This window comes from Acyrthosiphon pisum, chromosome X, assembly GCF_005508785.2.
Source record: "Acyrthosiphon pisum isolate AL4f chromosome X, pea_aphid_22Mar2018_4r6ur, whole genome shotgun sequence".
NCBI classification, from domain to species: Eukaryota; Metazoa; Arthropoda; class Insecta; order Hemiptera; family Aphididae; genus Acyrthosiphon; species Acyrthosiphon pisum.
The window spans coordinates 115,834,094-115,856,206 of NC_042493.1; the positions used below are offsets into that span (position 1 = coordinate 115,834,094).

At 32.1% G+C, this 22,113-nt stretch overlaps 1 protein-coding gene across 9 annotated transcripts in view; it reads right to left on the reverse strand.

Moving 5' to 3' along the window:
- Positions 1-22,113, reverse strand: part of LOC100166820 (neural-cadherin) — a 215,287-nt gene that overhangs the window by 24,116 nt on the left and 169,058 nt on the right. For 7 of the 9 annotated variants that reach the window (XM_029492452.1, XM_029492442.1, XM_029492439.1 and 4 more), the window contains 6 exons: positions 13,791-13,981; positions 7,581-7,770; positions 6,799-6,981; positions 5,039-5,228; positions 2,476-2,619; positions 1,133-1,248 (listed from right to left, as the gene is read on the reverse strand). In XM_029492452.1, coding sequence (XP_029348312.1) covers positions 1,133-1,248; positions 2,476-2,619; positions 5,039-5,228; positions 6,799-6,981; positions 7,581-7,770; positions 13,791-13,981 — 1,014 coding nt within the window. Of the gene's footprint in view, positions 1-1,132; positions 1,249-2,475; positions 2,620-5,038; positions 5,229-6,798; positions 6,982-7,580; positions 7,771-13,790; positions 13,982-15,746; positions 15,938-22,113 lie in introns of all 9 variants that reach the window. The other 2 variants (XM_029492446.1, XM_029492460.1) reach the window with 1 other exon arrangement.

Genomic DNA, 22,113 nt, shown 5'->3' on the forward strand with positions numbered 1-22,113 from the left:
TATAATTGTTTGGTTATCTTCGTACAACACTGCCAATATCCGCACAAAGCTTATTATGGTGAATTTTGTAAGAACTATATTTTATGATTACCGTCGACATTTCAGGTTGCTTAAAAATTATGGCGTGTGTGTAGTTTTCAACTTTATATGAATAATTGTATTATTTCGATTTTCGATCAATGTCATAAATCGATTAGCAGTAATTGTCATTATCGCGGTAAACAAAAGTGATGAAATAAAAATGTAAAAAAATAAAAATTTTTATAGGATTAATCGGGACTTAAGTAGTGATGCGAACAGGGAATGTTTTTGGGTAACGGGGATATTCTCGAGAAAATACGTTCATTGTGTTATTTGTGGTATCTACCTCCCTACCTATATAGGTATACAAAAATGGTAGGATACCGATACTAATTGCTATTTTCATATTTTTTTTTTTTTGTTTTTATAGAGCCAAAATTAGGGATGTCCTGCAGGGACACATTGATTTTGGGCGGCCCATTTTTATTCCCAACATATATTATTTTTTTAATGTGTTCAAAACAGTTTTCAAAAAAATTGAATAATTTTAGTAGGTACCTACCTAGTAATTATAAAATATAAAATAGATGTTCTATGATGAAGTTTATAGAATGGGAGTTGTGAACAACATCGTACGCATAGACGTTAGTCTTAATTATCTATACAGTCGTAAAAATATAAGGATACAATTGTTTTAAGTTAAAGTTGAAAGGGGGTCCACTAAGTGTATGATGTCCTGGGGCCCAATTGATCCTTAATCCGGGCTTGTTATTTATGAGTGTAGGTAGGTAGGTACCTAAATAACCGACGTTTATGAATTATCAGTTACTGATCAAGTAACGATGACTTTAATGATAAACATTTTGTAAAAAAATACATTGCCAGACTTAATCCTATTTATTATATTGTAATCGACGAAATATTATCACTAATACAATTCTCGAGAACGTCCCCCCCACCCAAAAGACGATTTCCTCAGTTTTACATCACTATACCTACGATCGGGCCGAAAACATTCTATAGGTAACATTAAAATGTCATTATGTTTTGTTCGATTAGTGTTTATGTAAAACGAATTCGGCGGAAGCCAATAATGCGTTTGCCGACTTACCCTTTTCCTCGTCTCGTAGTCCAGTGGGCCGGCGACATAAATGGCACCGGTCATGTTTTTGACGGCGAACGCCCCTCCAAGATTTCCTCCTGTTATCTCGTAACGTATTCTGGAAGCTGCAAACGACACGAAACAAATTTTACACCCGAACACGTTTCCAAAGGAGCTCCCAAAGGTGGGCATATTTGCTTTTCAAAAAGTTAAAGTTGGGTTAAAAAGTTGATTTTTTAAAAAAACTTTTTGACTTGACTAGTTAGTTATTTTTGCCGTTAACTTGTTCAGTTAACATTATTTTGTATTGTCACGACTTAAATGTGCGTGGTTGATTATCGTTGTCGTGCAGTCAAGTTAATAGTCTTTTCATGTCATTCGGAAAAAACAGACAATATACTAATCCGTTGACTATTTTAAATGAGTTAAGTCATCTTAAAACTTCAACTTATTTTAATTTTTTCTCTTTTAGTTTTATTTTTTCAGGGTTCCTTTCAAAATTACCAAATATCAGACGAGACATTTCTGGAAATTCGACACTCACTATAAATTAGATCTATACCTGAAAATACCGCGGTTACTAGTAGTGGTACTTACGGATCAAATCAACGGAATTGTAATTATATATAGTTATTAAATAATACAGCCGACATTGGTTTATATGAAAATTAAGGGAAATGTAACGAAACGATTTCATAGCTACAATAATATTGGTACAAACTGGAAAGAAAGTCAAAAGTTAAAATTTTCCTGAAGTAGCTTTCAAATTTAAGCACATATAGTTTCGACTATAATAGGTCGATTGTACTCCTTTGTACACCAAATGGACACATAAACCAATTTTATATTTTTTTTCATAGCAAAAAGCCGTAACTCGACTGGCGACGTCTAAATAATTAAAGATCAACTATAAAAACATATTTTCATGAAACATTAATTATTATCGGTCGTAATATTATGTAATCATGTCCCCGAAAATTATTCAACTAATTTGGATTTCAAATGGTTTTTGACGAGAACAAAGATTTCCAAAAAATTAAAAAAATTAAAAATATAATATCCTGCGGCTGAACATTTGTCATGACGCGCCGTTCACTAATATTACAACTGCACGAAGATGTCCGATGACTGGAAATATTCTTTGAATCTCGTTATTTTGAAAATTAAGCGATGAAAAAAATTCAATACAAAATTTGATGTCGATATAGGTGTACCTATGATATGTGTGAGTGTGTTTTATAAAAGATCGTTTTAAAATAGTCACACTCGGCTCTCCTCTCCGCCTATAGTCAGGTACGATAATGTACATATGATAACAGCTATTATCCGTCTACAACAGGTGGTATACTAACATTCGTCGTGGTCCTTGGCGGTTACGGTGAGCACCGTGTGCTGAATGTCTTCGTTTTCATCGACCTCGGCCTCGTACAGCGCCTTGTCAAAGTACGGCGGGTTGTCGTTCTTGTCGGCGATGCCGATCCGAATGAACTTGGACACTGCAAAATGTACACGGCGACAACATTAATATATGATTTATAGCTACTATTACTATATAGGTACCTCCTAGGCAAAAGCGACGTATTTATGGTGGTTGGGGGAGGGGGGGGGGCAAGTCCTCCAAGGCCTTTTTTAAAATTATTTTTTTAAATCGTTATACAAAAAACAAGGATTCGACAAGTCAATGTGCTGACTATATTCGACTGCAATCTATAGTTGTCAGCTGATAACTGATAAGACGTATGATGTGAAATAACAATAATATATTACGTTCAGTACAATTTATATTATGCCAAGAGCGAGGCGTACTGTAATTTTCACAACAGTTTTTGTCAAGTCGAGACGACTATCCGTGATATTGGATAACAATATATTTATAATGCGCCTCGATTGAGTAAAAATACCAAATTAAGCTAACAAATTGAGATGTCCATATATTATGACTAGAGCAAGGATTAACATATTTTTTTTCGGGTTAACTTTGTCGTGTATGATCAACAACGTTTATGATCAAATGCTCAACTTTTTTAGTTCATATTTTTATAGTTTATCGAAAATCCAGCAATTCAGTAAATATTTTTCACGAATCAAGGTCAACAATTATAATAAATTTGAATGAAGAATGATATCTGTATTGCACGTATTATTGATTTTTATACAAAATATATATTTGCACGGAAAATTGAACTAAGTACATAAAATAGAAAAAAATATTAAAATAAAAAAATGTAATTTTTTAGTGTGATAGGGGCGGGTATTTTTTTTAGGACATATTTAACTGTATATTTGATGATTTTTTTAGTGCATAAAAGTCCTTGCTCTAAAATTATTATGACTATTTACTGGGGTATTAGTTTTGGTTTATTCAAAACATTTATATCATGATATAAACTTTGAAGTTTGAAATGTTGTGTTCATATGGGCGATCCACTACTTTAGATAGAATTATTTATTTACCCACAATTCAATTTTTTCGAATCCATCAAATCCCTTTTATTACATAATGCTTTTTATAATTAATATAGTCTGGACTGCTCAATTCATTATTTTGCCGTTTTTTCATTAAAGTGCAATTGTATGTTACAAATAACATTTCAGTGTATTAATATGGATTTATAAATATAGCCTGTTGGCACAAACATCGAAACAATTTAAAATTCCTGAAATTGTGCTCCGTAGGTATTTATCTCTATATATTATAGACCATGTTACGTTTTAGATACCATTGCAACTATTATTTATTTAATTTTTACCAAAATTAAAAATATGTGTTAAATAGAGTTATAGACACACATATGGGTGGGCATTAAAAAATAAAAAGTTTTGAAATCTAATAAATCAACTTTGCAACTGCAAATAGAAATGTTTACTCATAATATTGTCATCGGTTAAACTAACTTTTTGTTTTATTTCATTCAATAATTTCTAATTATTAAGTAAGGAGTCAAGTATTTTCATAATTTGACATACTTCATGAATAATGTATGGAAATTTATTCGTATGAAATGGAAACACTCGTCCTCTCTTAGAAACAAATTGTATATCTAGAGATCAGAGATGTAAGCTTGAGAATTTTATTTTTTATGTATTTTTCTTAACTTAATAAATTGTTGAGGTTGGCATGTTAGTTAAATATTTAATTATTCAACTATAGGAATCAAACGTCTCTGAATAATATGATCTAAAATTAACATATATACTTATATAGGTACCTACATAGCTAAATTAAACATATTTATGGATATTATGAATAGCTCTGACTATTATAAAACTAGTCACAATTTAATTTGTAATAACTTATAACTAGGTGCTCGTAAAAAGCAGTTGGCGTAAGATTGTTTAAATAACTCAAACAATAATAATAACAAAAAGTGGAAAAATCAATAAATGTAGGAAAACGTTTATGCACTCGACATATTTTTTTTTACTGAAGTAAAAATACACTATTTTTAACAAATTTCCTATATTACCATGTTTAGGTACTAGCATAATATGCAAACGGGTAAATGATAATACAAGTGCACGGTTTTAAACATAATTATGTAGGTTAAATAATACTGTATAATATCATAGGATTTATCTGATGAGAATTTAATACAAACATTTTATATTAAAACGGAACTTTGATAATTTTCAACTTTTTGAAAATGTTCAAATTTACAACATTACTCACTAGGTATACCTAGGTGCGAGGTCAAAAGTGAACTCTCGTTTTTTCCACGTTTCTCGTTTCGTGGAGTTCATAATATACAGTGAAACCTCCCTTAATGGACACCTCCCAATAGCAGATACCTCTTAATAGCGGACGTTTTTTTGGAACCAACTACAAATTTTCTATAATCTTCGAATCCTCTTAGCGACTGAATGTGACCGGTATTTAGAGGTGATATATATTATTATAATTATATAGATAGGTACCTGAGTTTGGAGCTTCGCCGTTGTTGGGCCTGGCGGATGGAGCTCCGTCGCGGGCCTCGACTTCCAGAGCGTACGCGCCTTGCTTTTCTCTGTCGAAAACAATTTTCGTGAACACCTCGCCGGTTTCCGTGTTTATTTCGAAATAATCCTTCCCTTCGTTCCTCGGTGAATCGACCACGTAATAATATACCTAAAGACATAATGTTTTAGTATAATTATTGTTTTTCAGTCGTCAGTCGGTAATCAGTAAAGTTTCGTAAAGAATACTTTTAGAACAGTATATTTTTTTCCCTCGCGTGTGAAAAAATTAACTAAAAAATTAAATTATATTTCATTCAAAGAGAAAAAACATTGCTAACGATATCGCACCCGATTTTTAATAGAACAATTTGATTCTTCACAAGTAAAGGTAAACTATTTTTCGAGTTCAAAAAAAGTATTTTTTAATGAATAATTTAAAAAAATTATCGAATATTCGAATAAAAAAATTATCGAATACATATTTTATTTGTATTTTATTAAGATTAGAGCAGGTACATAATGATATGTTTATAATATACAGAGCGATTATTTTATCGTGGAAATATCTTAGAAAATATCGGATATTTTCCGATTATTTTGTATAGACGTTTAAGGAAACCATATAATTTATTTTTTTTCATCGAACTCTGCACATTTATTTAAAGCTCGAACACCATTGCGTCTCATTTATCGGGTAATATTATTGGGTCATAGACGTCGTAGTAGGTACGTGGTATAAAAACTAGAGCAACACAAATTATTCGTTCGTCGTTACCATCCCATATATTTTCTTATATTTTTCATCAGATGAACATTCAATATTCTATGCTTAACAATGGTTGTCGATAGGTTAGGTAAGTTATTAGAATATTATGACAATGTCACAAAGAATCCTTAGAAAACGTATTTAAAAGACAAATAAAATTGAGTCATTTTAGTTGTTTAAAATAAGTTTCAAATAGAAAAATATATCTTATTAAATTTCAAATTATATAATAAAATAATAATAAAATATTATATTATTATATGCATATTATTTTAATAAGTCGTCACTCTTCAGTCGTATTGCGAGTAGGAAATGATATTCTGTCATCCTTACATAGAATATCACCAAATTTTTTCTATAGAATTACATTTAGTCGTTCAATTGAACTTTTAAAATATCAATATTCAAGAATTTACTAGCGAAAAATGCTTAAATGCATTTTAAATATTATGTTATATTATAAGTAAGTATTTAAAATACAATTTAAATACTTGGTAATAAAAGTATAAAAATACTAGATATTCCATAGAAAATAACAACATTATTCAATTAATTTTATTCGAGTGCTTTATGCAACACTATCAAACGATAAAATTGAATTTATAAGAACTTTGTAGTTTTCAACGACCACGTCGACCCATTGACACAAAACCTCAACAAATATCAAAACTCACAGACAAGCCCTTAGGACTTAAGTAAAAAAAATTTCCGACAACAATACTACGACCTAAGTATAATATTATGTTGCTCCCATTGCCCAAAGAATTTTGATTTCACATTTTAAACTTTTAAACAGAATTCACCATAAAAAAGATTTTCGCACGAATTTTTATAAAAGTATTATAATTATAATTTTTTTTCGTCGTTCCCGGCCGGTAACATTTTTAAGTCCCGCTAAGTGATAGGTTCTATTTCGTGATAACAACGTCGTCTTCAACGAATCGTGTGAACTAATATCGGGAGTAAGACGTACCCGGTTATTCGGGAAAGTGCCGTCCTTGTCGATAGCGTTGACTTGTGTGACTTTGGTGCCGATCGGCTCGCCTTCCAGGACGGTCTCTTGTTCCCGTTCGGTGAACAAAGGTATTTCGTCGTTCACGTCTTCCAGCATGATGTACACCGTCGCTTCAGACGCGAGTTGTTGAGCTCCGTTGTTCTGCAAAAATTTAAATTAAATTAAAATTTAAATATTTAAAATAAAGAGTATAGCATTTTGGTATGTCTAAATGGGGGGATGGCTTGTCAGAAACTTGGGACACCTAATTCCCCCTAAGCCACTCCCTCTCCTATATTATTGTGTTACTATACCAGTTGGAAAACAAAATATAGAGGACAATATAGGTGCACCGATATCTATGACAATGAAAAAGGAATGTGGAAAAGAAAATTTATCAGAGAATATTACGGAGAGAAATAAGAATCTCGTCAATTATGAGCTTCATAAAAGAACAAAGGATTCGGTGTGGTTAGGAGATACGATGCGAAGAAGAGATAGGTCGATATAAGCAGGGCATTTATGGAGCGGAAACCAGTGGGGAAAAGACCCCGCGCCGGCTACCCAGGGAGAGGTGGTTGGATGTCTTGGAAGAAGACCCTAACGAAATGGGATCGCAGGAACGGAAAGAATTATTTCGAGAGTGATGGAGGGAGATCGATTGCGACGGCGGCGAAATCTGCTCTTGTAGAGACAGCGTCAAACGCCGGTGGAGGAAGACTACCACAACCTATTGTGGGTAGGTGCGGTGCGGTACTTACCTCCACGCGAATAGTCAGATTGTATTCCTTGATCGTTTCGTAGTCCAGCGGATGGTTGACCTTTATGTCGGCCCAAGTGAAACCGTTGTCCTGTCTTTGTTGCAGATAGAACGTGTGGAACTTGTTGGTCTGCGCCGTGGACCCCGGCATCAGCCGGTAGAACACGGTCGGATTTCCCTCGATGCCCGAGCTGAAAACACCGAAATCCCAAATCAGTAAGTGCGCGGGCACGGTCGAACGGCGGGCGGGGTTTCGATATTGTTATCGTCGGCTCTCGTTGTGACCACGACCCTATGATATTTGCCCGTGACGAAGGTGCAGACGACCATAAGACGACCAAGACGACCAGACGACGACGACGATCATCGTAATAGTGTAAGAGGCGCACTAGATATCATATTGTTATGACTGGAAAACTCGATCACAGTGATGGTAATAGGTAATATATATATATATTATGATACGCCGCCGGAAATCGTTTTGCGATGATTGCACAATACACGATGAATATATTATATTATTTTGGACGAGTGTATAATATTATGGTAATATTTACCCATATAATATATAAATCCGAATCTTAGAGCACGTGATGAAAATATAATACGAGCCAAATTGGTGATCGATGGCGCAGTAACACATAGGTAGCAAAATGATGATGTCGAAAATAATGTTATTAGGTAGGTATATAATTCATTACACTATCACAGAGAACGCAGTTTAAACGATTTTTTTCCAAAAAAAAAATTGTAGAAATTAATGAACAATATTGTTATGATGATTGAACACTATGCGTTGTCGTTTTACATGGGACCATTTCTCGAATTCACCGAAACTCTACCGACTGAACTTTCGTTAAAAAATAATATAAAACGTGTTACTCGTATATTGCCTATATTTAGGTACCTAAATTCGAATGTGGAAAAAAATAAAAAATCATCACATACGAGCCACATATTATATTATGATAATACTTATGGGCATAACACAGACTCGTGAGTCTATATTATTAAATCGAGCGATATTCTGTAAAAAAATAAATATATACACATAAATATATAATATAATATATATTATGCCATGCACTCGTAGAAAAAACATTTTTGAGCGTACAAAAACAAAAAATTGGTTGGAAAATTAAAATTAAAAAACGAATGGGACACTAGCAAAATACAAAAGACAAAAATAAAAATAAAATAAAAAACCGATCATTTTTCTGCGTACGTATTATGCAATAAAGCAATAAACTTAGTATGATACTTAAAAATGACAAAACACAATATTATTTATGTACCTATATATAATAATAAATTATTATATATATATATATTATATACCTATTATATGTAATAATATTATAGCGATATGAAAAAAATAATAAAAAATAAAACCAACCAGACATGCCAAAAAACAATGTGACTGGTCAAAATCGATTAGGTACACAAAATACAAAAATACAAAAGTACAAAAAAATAAAAAAAAAAAAAATGAAAAATACGCCTACGCAGTATTATCTAAAAAAACAAAAAATTATGAATAAAAATATAAAAAAATATCAAAGAATAACATTCATTGTTTCCGCGGAAATTTTTTATCGAATACTCAAAACGACAATCATTCCGAATCGTATATAGGTATGGAAAGAGGTGCCAAACTACGTTATTATATTTTAATTTATTTCGTTATGTTATATTATGTTCGATCGTCATCGTCGGATGTCGCGTTCCGAATTCGTTTCGGAAAACGGGCGTCTTTCGACCGAGTTATACCTAGGTATAGGTGTAATCATTAAGATGCGTGTTCCGTAAATATATAATAATTATACCGTGTGATATTTCCAACACCAACTCCCGTAATTCCAACTAAATGTGCGTATTTATAATTTGATAATAATGTAGTAAATATGCATATAATATTGTTGTAATATTATTTGCCCGTCAGATAACATGACAGTAACGGACAATCGTACGACGGGATCCACCTAATACAGGGTGATTTACCGAGCTTGCTCAGCCCCTTTTTACCATTATGCGTTTATTAAAATTCTGTTTTTTGAAATTTTCAATTAGAGGTAGGTACTAGAATGCCATCATATTATATTATGTCGATGTGCCTACTTAGATTTTCTGCACCGTACCAGGAGTTCGTCCGGTGGCGATACAAACTTTTGTTTTTCGTAATGAGAACTTCCGTTTTTTTTTACAGAGTAAATAATTGTTAAGGAAATAATTAAGTATTTTAATGAGTAGTTTCTGAGTTATTAAAATGTGTAAACTATAAGCATAATATACCTTAAAAATAGGTTAAAAAATATATAAAATAGATGTGATGTTTGTAATTATATATAGGACTTACACTCAGTGGTGTAACCCCCACCACCAACCAAAATTATTGAATATTAAAACGATCTTATCATTGAATCATTTTCAGATAAAATTTGTCAACCCTCCCACCCCCCACCAAAAAAAATCACGAAATGTTAATATAATATTAATATTAAATAATGCAATTATTGTCATATCATTAATGCCTCTATGTCTACCATGGTATTTAATATTGTTCTTAGTAAGTAGTTTGTATTGTTTAAAAACTCGATAACAATAGATTGCTCGTTAAAATTTCAATGCAGATACATCAACATTTTCAAAAAAATCAACTGCTAAACAAAGTACAGTAAAAAAGGATCGTTCTCTTTCGAAAAACAAAAGTTAGTCCTCACCACAGAATACTCCTTAAAGTGTATAAAAAACACAAGTGGACAATTAAATATAATAAAATATGGTATTTTAGTAGGTACCTATATTGCTAAAAATTCAAAAAATCATAATTTTAATAAAAGCGTTAGTAATAAAGTTAACAAGCAGGGTGTGAAGTGTGAACTCGCCCGGTGAATTTCCCTGAATATTATCGTACAACATAATATATAACAATAAATTATACTATTGAATATTGATTCAGACGTATTTAAAAGAAATAATTGTGTTCTACGCATTTACACCGTTATAGTTTAATAATATTTAATAATAATTATTAGGTATATGGTTATTGGTTATAGCCTTGTACAGGTTAGTACCTATGGCTGCAAGCGCAGTGTGTGTGCGACGATTTGTCGGATTTTTTTAAACGGATCTATACGAATAAAATCGAATTGTAGAAAAGTCGATCCGAGAGAAACATTTAGGTACTCGGTTAATAATATAAATTTTCAGAAAATACAATATCATTATACCTAGTGTAATATTTTGCAGATCGTTCGTGTTCGATTTCGAACGTTATATTTTATCATCTGATTAATATCGTTATCGTTAACTGCGGAAGAATCAATGAATGGTAAAAAATAAAATTAAAATTTTTTATAATAATGTCATTCATAACACGTATGACATAATACGAGATAATAATGTAGCAAAAAAAAAAAATAATAAATATATAAACTAAAATCGAACGAAAAAAATCGATCTCCTCTTCGACGAGATCCGCACATACACAACGTGCATTGTTTAGTGCGGACGTGCAAAATATATTATGCCTTGACCTGCATGCGTTGTTTTGACGTTTAGAGACGCACCCGGAAATCGATTATACGATCGGTCGGATTGCGGTCGAAATGACAAAACAATAACAATATTTAACTACCCGTAGAGTCAAACGCAGGCACAGGTACATAATGTAAGTATCTATACAATAATATTATATTATGCGTCGGGAGATGTACAGAGATAGGGTCGCGCGTGAGACTTAAGCGATACCTCTGCTGCAGGGCTCGCATTGCAACTCTTATAAATTTTAAAAAAAATTTCACGGGATAGGCCGCTGTTGCGCTCAACGCCTCGTTTGTTTTTGTTCGTCAATAAATAATCAAAAACGTCACTGTTGAAGGGTCAAAAGTAAACTGTGGCAAAAAGTTAAAAGTTAAAAAAAAAATAACTTAAAAAAATAGATTATTACAATATATAACTAGAAAATAAATTACCAAAATCGAAAAAGAGTATTGTCTAGTTAATTACGCATGACTAGAAAAGAAATTTAACTTTTGTGCACGGCAATGATAATTAACTATAAACATTTTAACTGAATGAGTTGATAAGTTAAAAACAAAAATAATTAACTAGTTAAGTTAAAAAAATTAACTTTTTAACATGTTCATGCCCACTTTTGCTCTTAAGTCACTATTTTAATGCACACACCGTATTCCGCAAAGAAGGTGAACTGTGGGGTTTGGTCGTAATTATGTTTTCAAATCGAAAATGTTCAAAAGTTTTTCCCGGTTTTATATGCGTTATATTATCGTCTCGGACCGCGCAAACTATGACTCCTGAAGATCGCTTTGATTTCATTCCACCATATATCTATACGGATGCTGTAGTATGATGGAGTTGAAATCGGACAAAGTCAGGGGGCGTTACGTTAAGTTGGTCCCCCCTAAACCTTTGATTGCGGTGCGAAAATGTGCAAATATGCAAATTTCCAAGTGATTGTTGCAATCGGTCGAAGTCGAGGGGTCTGCAACTTCGCGAACATCGGCCAATTCCGGACATGACGAGTTAGAGCGAGTTTGGTGGGAGTTCGAATACCGTTACGATATCCTTCGTGAACGATTTAAATAAAGAAATTCAAACAAATCTACGACTTTGGGCGGGGGCACATCGTGAAACATATTTTGTGAGAGATTCCTGCGACATGACACCTGTAATATCGTTTTTACAATTATTATATCCGATACAAATTTATTGAAACCTACAGTTCATTCTTTGCGGAACGCCCTGTATATTATTTATAGGGTTCGGACGCGATTCGCGAAATGGAAAATAAATAATAATAAACGTTACAACCAATCGCGGTCAATCGCTGTAGGTACCTATATAAATATGGTTTGATACTATACGAATTCGACACGCGTCCTCTGTACACCTCGAGTACCTATAATATAATATTATATAAATAATACATTATATCTCTATAAACGGGTTAAAAGTAATAATATTATTGAAAAAAAAAAAAAAATCGTAAAACCGATACGATTTATTGTGTTGCAGCGAAATAAAACAATATTAAATTACATTATTGTCATAAAATTACGATTGTTATTGATTCTCAGCGAAGCTATGGTGGTTTTCCATCGACTTACGTCGGTGGTGGCTTTCTTATATTATATTGTACGTTGGCGAAACGATATTTTAGTTTTTTTGGGGGAGGGGTCTACGTGTAGATAGTACAGAAAATCAAAATAAATTAATATTTTTACTAATGTTTGTAGCGGATCAAATATTATTTGGTACTTATATAAATGCATTGACATTTTGAATAGTTCTTTTTTATTTTTTTAACAAAGCCGAGCAAGTAAATGAAAATAAAATCAGCTCAAGTTAAGCCAATAGTCAAGACGAAAACACAAGGTCACTATAAATCAAAAGCCAATCGTAAACGAAATTATAGATTTAACTCGTTAAGTGTTGAGTTAATAATATTATGGAAAAAAAACATTGACTTTACTCGATTTAATAAAAGTCAACCCTTAACACAGGTGTGCTCTTTTAATCAGTGCCTATATATGGATCACATTATTTTGTGGCTATCTGTGATTTATATATTATTATATAACATTGTGTTATCGATAAAAATCAACAAAAAAATTATAGTTTTATATATTATTATTATTACTTATTAGGTTGTTTTTCATCAATCCTTTAAAAGCAATCCTGTATAATAAAATATATAATTAATGTATAAAACAATTAAAAACAAAAATGTCGAAAACTTAATTATAAAGTTTTATTTTGTCGAGTTCTTAAGTTAATTAGAAAATAAACTAACTAGTTAACTTCATTAACTCTCTCGTCAATATTGTTGTTTAATGATATTATTCTTATGGGGACGTGCATAAATATTTTATACCTTCGCCGAAAATTGTCAAGGGGGGGGGGGGCGTTTCGAACATTTCGCTCAGAACCATTGGTTTAAAAATGAAATCGATCGCTTAGATTTTTTTTCTTTTTCCTCTAGTGCCGTGCAACAACAGTATAATGATATATAGTTTTACAAAACATAACACTACAATATCATTATACCATTACAATCTGACGTACAATGCGCATAAAATATAGTAACACAATATATTATATTAAATTGTTTAAATAAAAAATTATATTATATATGATTATGATTTGAGTTTTTTATTTTTGTTCTGTGGAAACATATTGTTGGACCGACCTGGCTTTAATAGATACCACTTTTGCCCCGACCGGCTTGTTTTCTTTTATGTAGATGGGCCCGTACACGACGTGGTCCCAGACCGGTGGGTTGTTGGCTCGGTCCACCACGTCGATCTGGACCTCGACACTCCGAGACAAAGGAGGGTATCCCTTATCTTGGGCAGTGGCTTCCAGCTTGTACGTCTCGCGCTATATATATACACACGCCGCAACGGTATAATCACACACGCACATCATATTGGTGGGGAACAACACAAAATACAATGATAACACATATCACGATGTGTAGGGACACATCTTGTACACAGATAAATATATATATATATATATATATATATGCATAATTATATTGTATAATTTATGTAAATCGGAGTCGTTGTTTTTTTGTCGCCTTATACGGACCAGTCGTCGTTGCGTCGTCGCGGTTACGACAAACCGTTGGCGACCGAAGTTATCGAACTATAATATAATATAATATAATATTATAAATTGTATTAAATGGAGAATGGCGGTCGTCGGAAAAATGATAAGTGTAGGGCGGTCGAATAATACAGTTATGGGTACGACAGCACTATGGTGTATGTCAGCCTCGTCACATTAAAATTAGTGTATACCATAGTTTGAAACTTTATAAAGCTACACCTACGTCAAAACATTAAATAGTTTAATAATACTCCATTGGTTACATAAATAGGTTACTAGAGCTGGAATTGCAAAGTGCATCGTTTTCCAAAGCTTACTGTGCAATGCTCGTACTGTCACAAATTTGTCTTATGTAATTTTGAATGAGAACAAAAAAAATTTATTTAGCATTTTTTGACATTGTTTAGTTTTTAAGAAATTTTCTTAATTCTTTAGGGCATTTTAGAGTTTTTGGAAACAAATTATGAATTTTAAATTTTATTTTAAGATTCTTACAACACCAACGTGATTTTTGTATAAAGATAACAGATTATTAAGTAGGTACTTGTAATATTATCGGACAATATTTGAAATGTCAAATTATTTTTAATTTATATTAACACTTATCTAAAATAACATTTGAAAAATAAATACACTTGTAATATTTTTTTTTTTAATAAATTTAAAGTCATTTTTTGAGTCATTTTTACATTATTTTTAAGGGCGTTTTTTGACATTTATTAGGGCATTGCAATCCCAGCCCTAGGAATTACCAAATGATAATATAAACATTAGATCATAATATAGGTAGGTAAGTATAATATGATCTAAGGTCAGTACTCAGAAGACTTTGAAAAACAACTAAAAATAAATATACAAGTGCATTTATATTTTTTGGCACAAACTTATATTAAATTATTATCTGTAATATTTGAGATTGTTAAATATAACTAACGATGTTTTTTTTCACCTATATAAACATCCTTATCATTTTTCTGACAGCTAACCTGTTGCATATTGAATATAGATTCTCGGCGATAAGAAAAATTCGAGTAAAAATATATTATAAAATAGTTCGATCGAAAGTAAAAGACGCGTTTATTCTCGAATATATGTATATATATATTTATCGATGTGTAATGATATTATATTTTTATGTATGCCAGTTTTGTTATCGTAATTTATAGTCACACCATAATATATTATATTGTAATGATTTATTGTAATAACTAGGTATGTAGAACGGATGAAAATTAATACTTTTGCATCATCGTCGACACGGGGGATGAGACCTATATATATATTCCGTCACCCACAACTTGTAGGTACTATTATACCTATTATATATACACACACACACATGATGATAATAATAATATGTTATTAACGCGCCGCAAACGTTAAAAATATGATAATATAACAACAATTATTATTATTAACGCGACGTCGTACCCGAGTACAACCGTCGGGGACGTCTACCTATATTATTAAGATAAAGCTCTCGCGACGTAAACGGGGGGGAGGAGGGGCGGTTGAGGCCAGGAATACAAACCTGGCTTTGACTGAGATCACAATGGTACTGATTGTGACATTCTCTTTGATGTGTGTAGGACCGTACACGCTCCGCTCCCACAGAGGAGGTTTATTGTTCCGATCAACGACGTCTAATTCAATATCGACCTCAGCGTACGACGGTGGATCACCACAATCCGAAGCTCTCACGCGTAGACGATACTTTTCTTGCTACACACACAATACCAAGGCCCCCGAAGTTAAGTTATAACGTATGGAAACAAAAACATAAAATAAATAAATGAGTAAATAAAAAACACAAACAAAATATAAAATATAATGACATTGAAATAAAAATAAATAAATAAATAAATAAAAAATAAAAACATACACAAATTAATAGTCTGCCACAAAAGAAAAATCGAAGCAAAAACAATATTGTAATATAGTACACATACATATTATTATAATATTATATATGTGTATAATATGTATGCAATATGATACAGACATAATATTATATAGTGATAATATCGTATAATGTGATAAGGCGTCGAGTCGGTGGTCGGTGGTCGGTCGGTGGTCTGTCGGTAGTCGGTTGGTTGTATCTATGCGTTCTATATATTATTGTACATATAAATATTATATTCGCATTCGGGTGGGACCCATATTTCGTTAAATAATTGTTAAGATTCCCGTTTCACCCAGACTACAGTTTAGATAAATATTTAAAATTAAGTCGGCGCAATGGTGTTTGATTAAGTCAAATAATGTAAGCAGTGAAGTTTCTATAATGTAATTTTTTAACTAAAACGTATATTGTGTAGACATTTTAAACGATTCTTTTTTATAAATTTGAAATTTATTAAAAGTACTATTTTCAAATACTAAAAAAATGTTTAATGTATTGAAGTGAACTGAATTCAAACTCGAAAAAAAACTTGGCGAACAACGAATATCGATTCTAAAATATAACCATAAATAATTGAAAATGTATGATTTTATTTTATTATAGCCATCGTGCAAGTACCTAACCATCGCCAATTTGATTTAAAATCTATACATCAACCGGTCTGGGAGAAACGGGAATCATAATATATACAGTGAAACCTCTGAATACCGGGACTCTCTCGGTCGTTGAAATTTTGTCCGCTACTCAGAGGTTTAAGATTGTAGAAATTTAATAGTTGCGGGTTCCCGAGAAATGGGTTTCCACTATTGGGAGATGTCCGTTAGGGGAGGTTTCGCTGTGTTTACGACGACGCATTCGGGCGAAACGGCCGGTCGTATAGAGTGTTTGGGTGAAAATGGAAAGGAAACGCCCTCGCAGGCTTATATAATATTCAGAGCGGAGAGCGGCTCAACCTTTGTACGCGGGCGGCCTTATGGCTGTCGTCGGGCGATTTATCATGGTGCGAATATGATGAAGGAAAGAAGGTGTTTTGAATTTTGATTGGACCTGCGCCGCGTATTTGCACGACCACGACGACGCTGCATTTGCCGTTTTTATTTTGGCGCTGCGGTATCTTAGGTAGGCGGGCTTTGGGTGGGTAGGTATAGTCGAAAAAAAAAGTTTGCCCCGTCCAAACCGTCACTCCATTATTATTACTGCCAACGCCACCACCTACCCTTATTCTCGTCTGCAGCAGCAGCAGCAGTTCATTTCGCGTCTCAGAGTGTTCGGCGTGCGGAGAGATCCCGGCTCGAGGCTGCGGATTTCGCGGCAACCGTCGCTATGTTTATAAAGCAATAATATATAACATCGCCGACGGCTAACCTAAGGCGGCTTACAAACGAATCAACCAAAGTGGTTTTCGCAGGCATCGTTCGGGAAAACCGCGAGCTGCAGGGACGTCGTCGTTGTGTGCGTTTAGAGACGAAAAACATCTCGTCGGCCGGCGATAGAGGGAAAGAGAGAGAGAGAGAGAAAATGTTTTGTAAACGACATTTTCCCACAGCGTTTTGCGCCTCCGTCTCGTATTGTTATTATTGCGTCGTATTCGAGACGCCGCGAGAAGAAAAGAGTACATTATACCACTCGTTACAATCGGCAGACAAAGTTTTTAGTTTTCGAACAACCGCAGTTTTAATTGAAAAGTGGAGTGCTAACGATTATAACGCCGCAGTAGGTATATATGGTGTAGGCGCGATTCAATAACGATAAAATATGTTGTGATGTTTTTAAACTTATTTATGTTGCAGGTTACGAAGTTATGACTATATAATTCGATGAAAATTAATCGCACACAATGAGGCTTTTAATATTATCTAATACATCGATGAATCGTAAAATTTGCAAGCATGGGCATAAACGAGTTAAAATGTTAAAGTTGAGTTAATTTTAACTTTTTAAAATGTAATATTCATAAACTTAATTTTTAACTTAACTGATTTTTATTGATATAAACTTAATAAGTAACGTGTTACTTTCAATCAAATCCAAGTTACGTTAATTTATAAATAATAAAATAATAAATATAATTAAAATTATTATTGATGATACATATTATTATTGCATAAAAATTTGTTTTTATTATTTAAAATCATATTACTGGCTATTTATTTATTATAAAAATAAATAACTTGACTTAAGTTAATAAGTTAATTGTAAGTTTTCATATAGTTAACTTTTAACTTAACTGAGTTAAAAAAAAAAAACAAAATAATTATTAACTTTAAACTTTTTAAAATGTTTTCTATCAACTTAACTTAATTCAATTAACAAATAGCATTAACTTGACCAGGCTTGAAAATTTGTAAGTGTTATTTTACATCGTTTGCCTACCACTTAAAATATGATTATTTCACACTCGGAGAATAGTGCAACAATTATGAGCATTTTAAACGAAAGCGTAGGTAACTATAGGATTAAAATTCTGAGGGGGGGCTGAACAAAACAATTAATATAAATAAGCTATTTAAAAAAGGGGCTTATAGGGATATAAGGGATATGCTAAGGGGAGGGGGCTAAATCGTAGTCAAGGAGCAAATACCCCAAGCCTAGGGCCTTTAGTTGCAGATTTTGATGACAAATGTCATTTTTACAAATGTATACTTTAGTTACGTCATCGTTGTGTAAATGTTAAATTATTTTATTGTGTGGTGGTATTGTAATCGGTTTGAAGTCGTTGCATCAGGTAGATATATATATATATTATAAATAATATATATAATAATATTATGACGTACATGCTAGATTAAAATTTTTACACAAAAATAATAATAATATATCCTAGAAAACATAAAAAAAAAAAAAAAAAACAATCAAAATCAATAAGTTAAGACGGATTTTGATAAAGCACACTCGATGTATTATAAAATATAATTGACGATTATAATAATATTATAATATCATATTGTTATTCATTTATATTATTATCACGAGCGATACTCGTGTGATAATTTCATACGCGGAAACATGCTTTTAGGCGTTGTTATCATACGACTTATGTGTTAAAATATGCGAACGACCACCGGCTGCAGTCAACACATGCTGTAAACTCGAGTAAATCGCAGACAAGCGTTCACGGATACAAATAACACAACTCAAACAAAACAACAACTATGCATAATACCGACTTTCATTAGCTCTATACCTAAGTAGGTATACCCATCTACGACTTGCTGAACTATTCCATTATCGTTCACAAGTAATGTAATAATATTATATATATAATATACCTATATACGCGCCGAGAGGTCACGCACTTTGCCCCTCGCTCGTGTAAATATTTAGACGAACGGAATTTTCGCGTAGGTGTAAGTAAAGCGGAAAATAAAAAAATAAAGTCATATTTCCACGACGTCGATTTGTGCGGGTAAACATAGGAATCGGTAGGCTTTTATTGGCTTAAAATGTATGCCGTATAGGTAATCTACGTATATTGTACTTTCAAATTTACATATAATAATAATATTATAGGTAGGTATTGGGAAAAAAAGCCACGGAAAAATTTGCCCTTAGAAAAAATTATCTTTAATATCTGTTTATTATTCTCAATGTCATGCCTATTATATGATGTAATTTTTTCCTTTGTAATTAATTAATAAAATATTAGATGCGATTATATATCTGCTAATCTAACTTGGGTAGGTACTATATTTTTAACATACTATTATTGTCTATTTTCCTATTTTATATTTTTATTTCTATTTCATATAATATAATGGTTTTCAAAAGTCTTAACAATTTACAATCATATAAATATTTTGTATTATTTATGAATAACAACGTTTAGTGTACCTACTTGACTATTTTTTATTAAATGTAATAATATGATATATAAGTGTACAAAAATTATTAATTTTACTAAACTTATTTAAGCAAGAGTGCACGACAAATCATTGTGTTTAAAACAATGTTACGTAATTATTGATTGATATATAATATTAATATTTATGATAATTCATTGAACGGTTAGAAATTTGTGTTATTTAGAGCACTAAATGCAGTAGGTACGTGAATCATTTAATGTTGAGTGTTTGTTAGTAAGGTATTTTTTTTTCCTTTAACTTGGGCTTTTTTTTTACCATATTTTATTTCAGGGCTTTTTTTCCCGGGACTTTTATTTCCTGGAGATACAATATTACCACGCGTGGTTGCGGTAAAACATTAGTATAATTTGATACTCAAAAACACTTTTCGACATATCTATACGACTACGACGGCGTGACGGTTTTGCGAGGTAGAAATACTATAAATTATAATATAATTACGTATACAACTTTCAGACGTCACCTACGATCGAACACGTACCTGTGAATATTTCTAATGGAATAGCTCTGCAATAGTTTAACCGGAAATGTTGTTAAAATGTAATTATTACCTAGGTACTGGTATCGAACGCTTTTTAGTATATGTATATACCGGGTGACCCATTTAAGCGTGTCGGTACTATCATTATTCAAAAAGTCTCGACTTCTTTGAAAATATTCCTTTCATATACAATTTTATGTAATTTCAAAAAAACGTTTCTGAAAATAATTTCAAGCTATAAAAATCAAATTTTAGACGGTTAATAGTTTGTTACTTATATAAATTATAAGTATTAGGGGAGTAGTGGACAATATTTTGCTGGGTAGGTAAAATTAAAACGTTAAAAAGTAGTAAAAAATATAAATTATTTTTGGAAACGTCGTCTTGAAATGACCTCGAATTATAATAATAAATTATTTTCAAAAGAGTGGAAACTTTTGAAAATAATAATGAGCGATGTAGACGCACTTAAATGGATCACTCTGTACGTAAAAAATAAAACTACGCGCTATATCGAAAAATGCTGATACCAACCAGACTCGGGCGAGGTTAGGTCTACGCGTCACCGTCAAAAGCTGTAGGTACAGTTGTGTTAATTTATAATATTATATTTAAGTAAAACTGACAAGATTTTCTAACTAACGATGCTGGCTCGCGCGCGTTTGCTCGAATGACTTTTATCACCTTTTCATATTTATTACGGTCAATATCTTAACGAAATGTCTAGAAAAACGCAGAGAAATACCAGCAGAGTTCCACGAAAATCTTTCAAGAGGTACCTCCTACGTGTCATTACTGCTGGTCGGTACCTACTCATTAAACCGTGTTGACGCAGATCGGATGTAAGTTAATATTATTATACGTCTTCTTCCAGGTCATGCGACTTTTGAGCGAAAATCGTTATTTTTACAACAAAAGACAAACAACCTTTTTCGAGGCGTATCGTTACATTATTATATCGATTCTCTGCTAATTACGTTAAATATAATATTATGTAGTAATAGGTACCTGCCGGCATCATTACCTATAATTTTTTTTCAATATTAAAAAAAAAAAATAATAACAATTATACGTTTCTTATGATGAGAAGAACACAATATTTAGAATGGGATGAAATTATTAGAGAATAGGTCGATGTGGGATAAGTCGGAGTAAGGAAAAGATATATTTTGTAAGTAGTCGAGTTTGTCGAAAGATAGAGCTGGAAAATCAAATAATAAGAAAATATTACTTAAGTATAGGAGTTACACAATTGTTTTGTTGCAGGAAAGGGTAAATGAAAAACTGTGATCGAGTCATTTGGACACTTTGTACGGTCATCGAGAAAAAATTAAAACCCCGGACAGTTTGCACTATTTGAGGTAGTAACAACAGTCATTATGGCGGACAGTTTGTACTATTTGAGGTAGAAAAAGTTTATAATAGGTATCACATAATTTGTTATTACAAAACACATGTAGTTAACAGATATAAATAATAATAACAATAGTTATGATAATAAATTCGTGCTATGTACAGGCTTCGTGAATTTTTAAAAATTCTTCTGTTAATAAATTATAAGTCATAATATAAAAATTTAAAAATTAAAAGTATGGCAAATTATTTCAAGTAATTGTGTATTTGTAATTATTTTATTATTATAATTATTTAT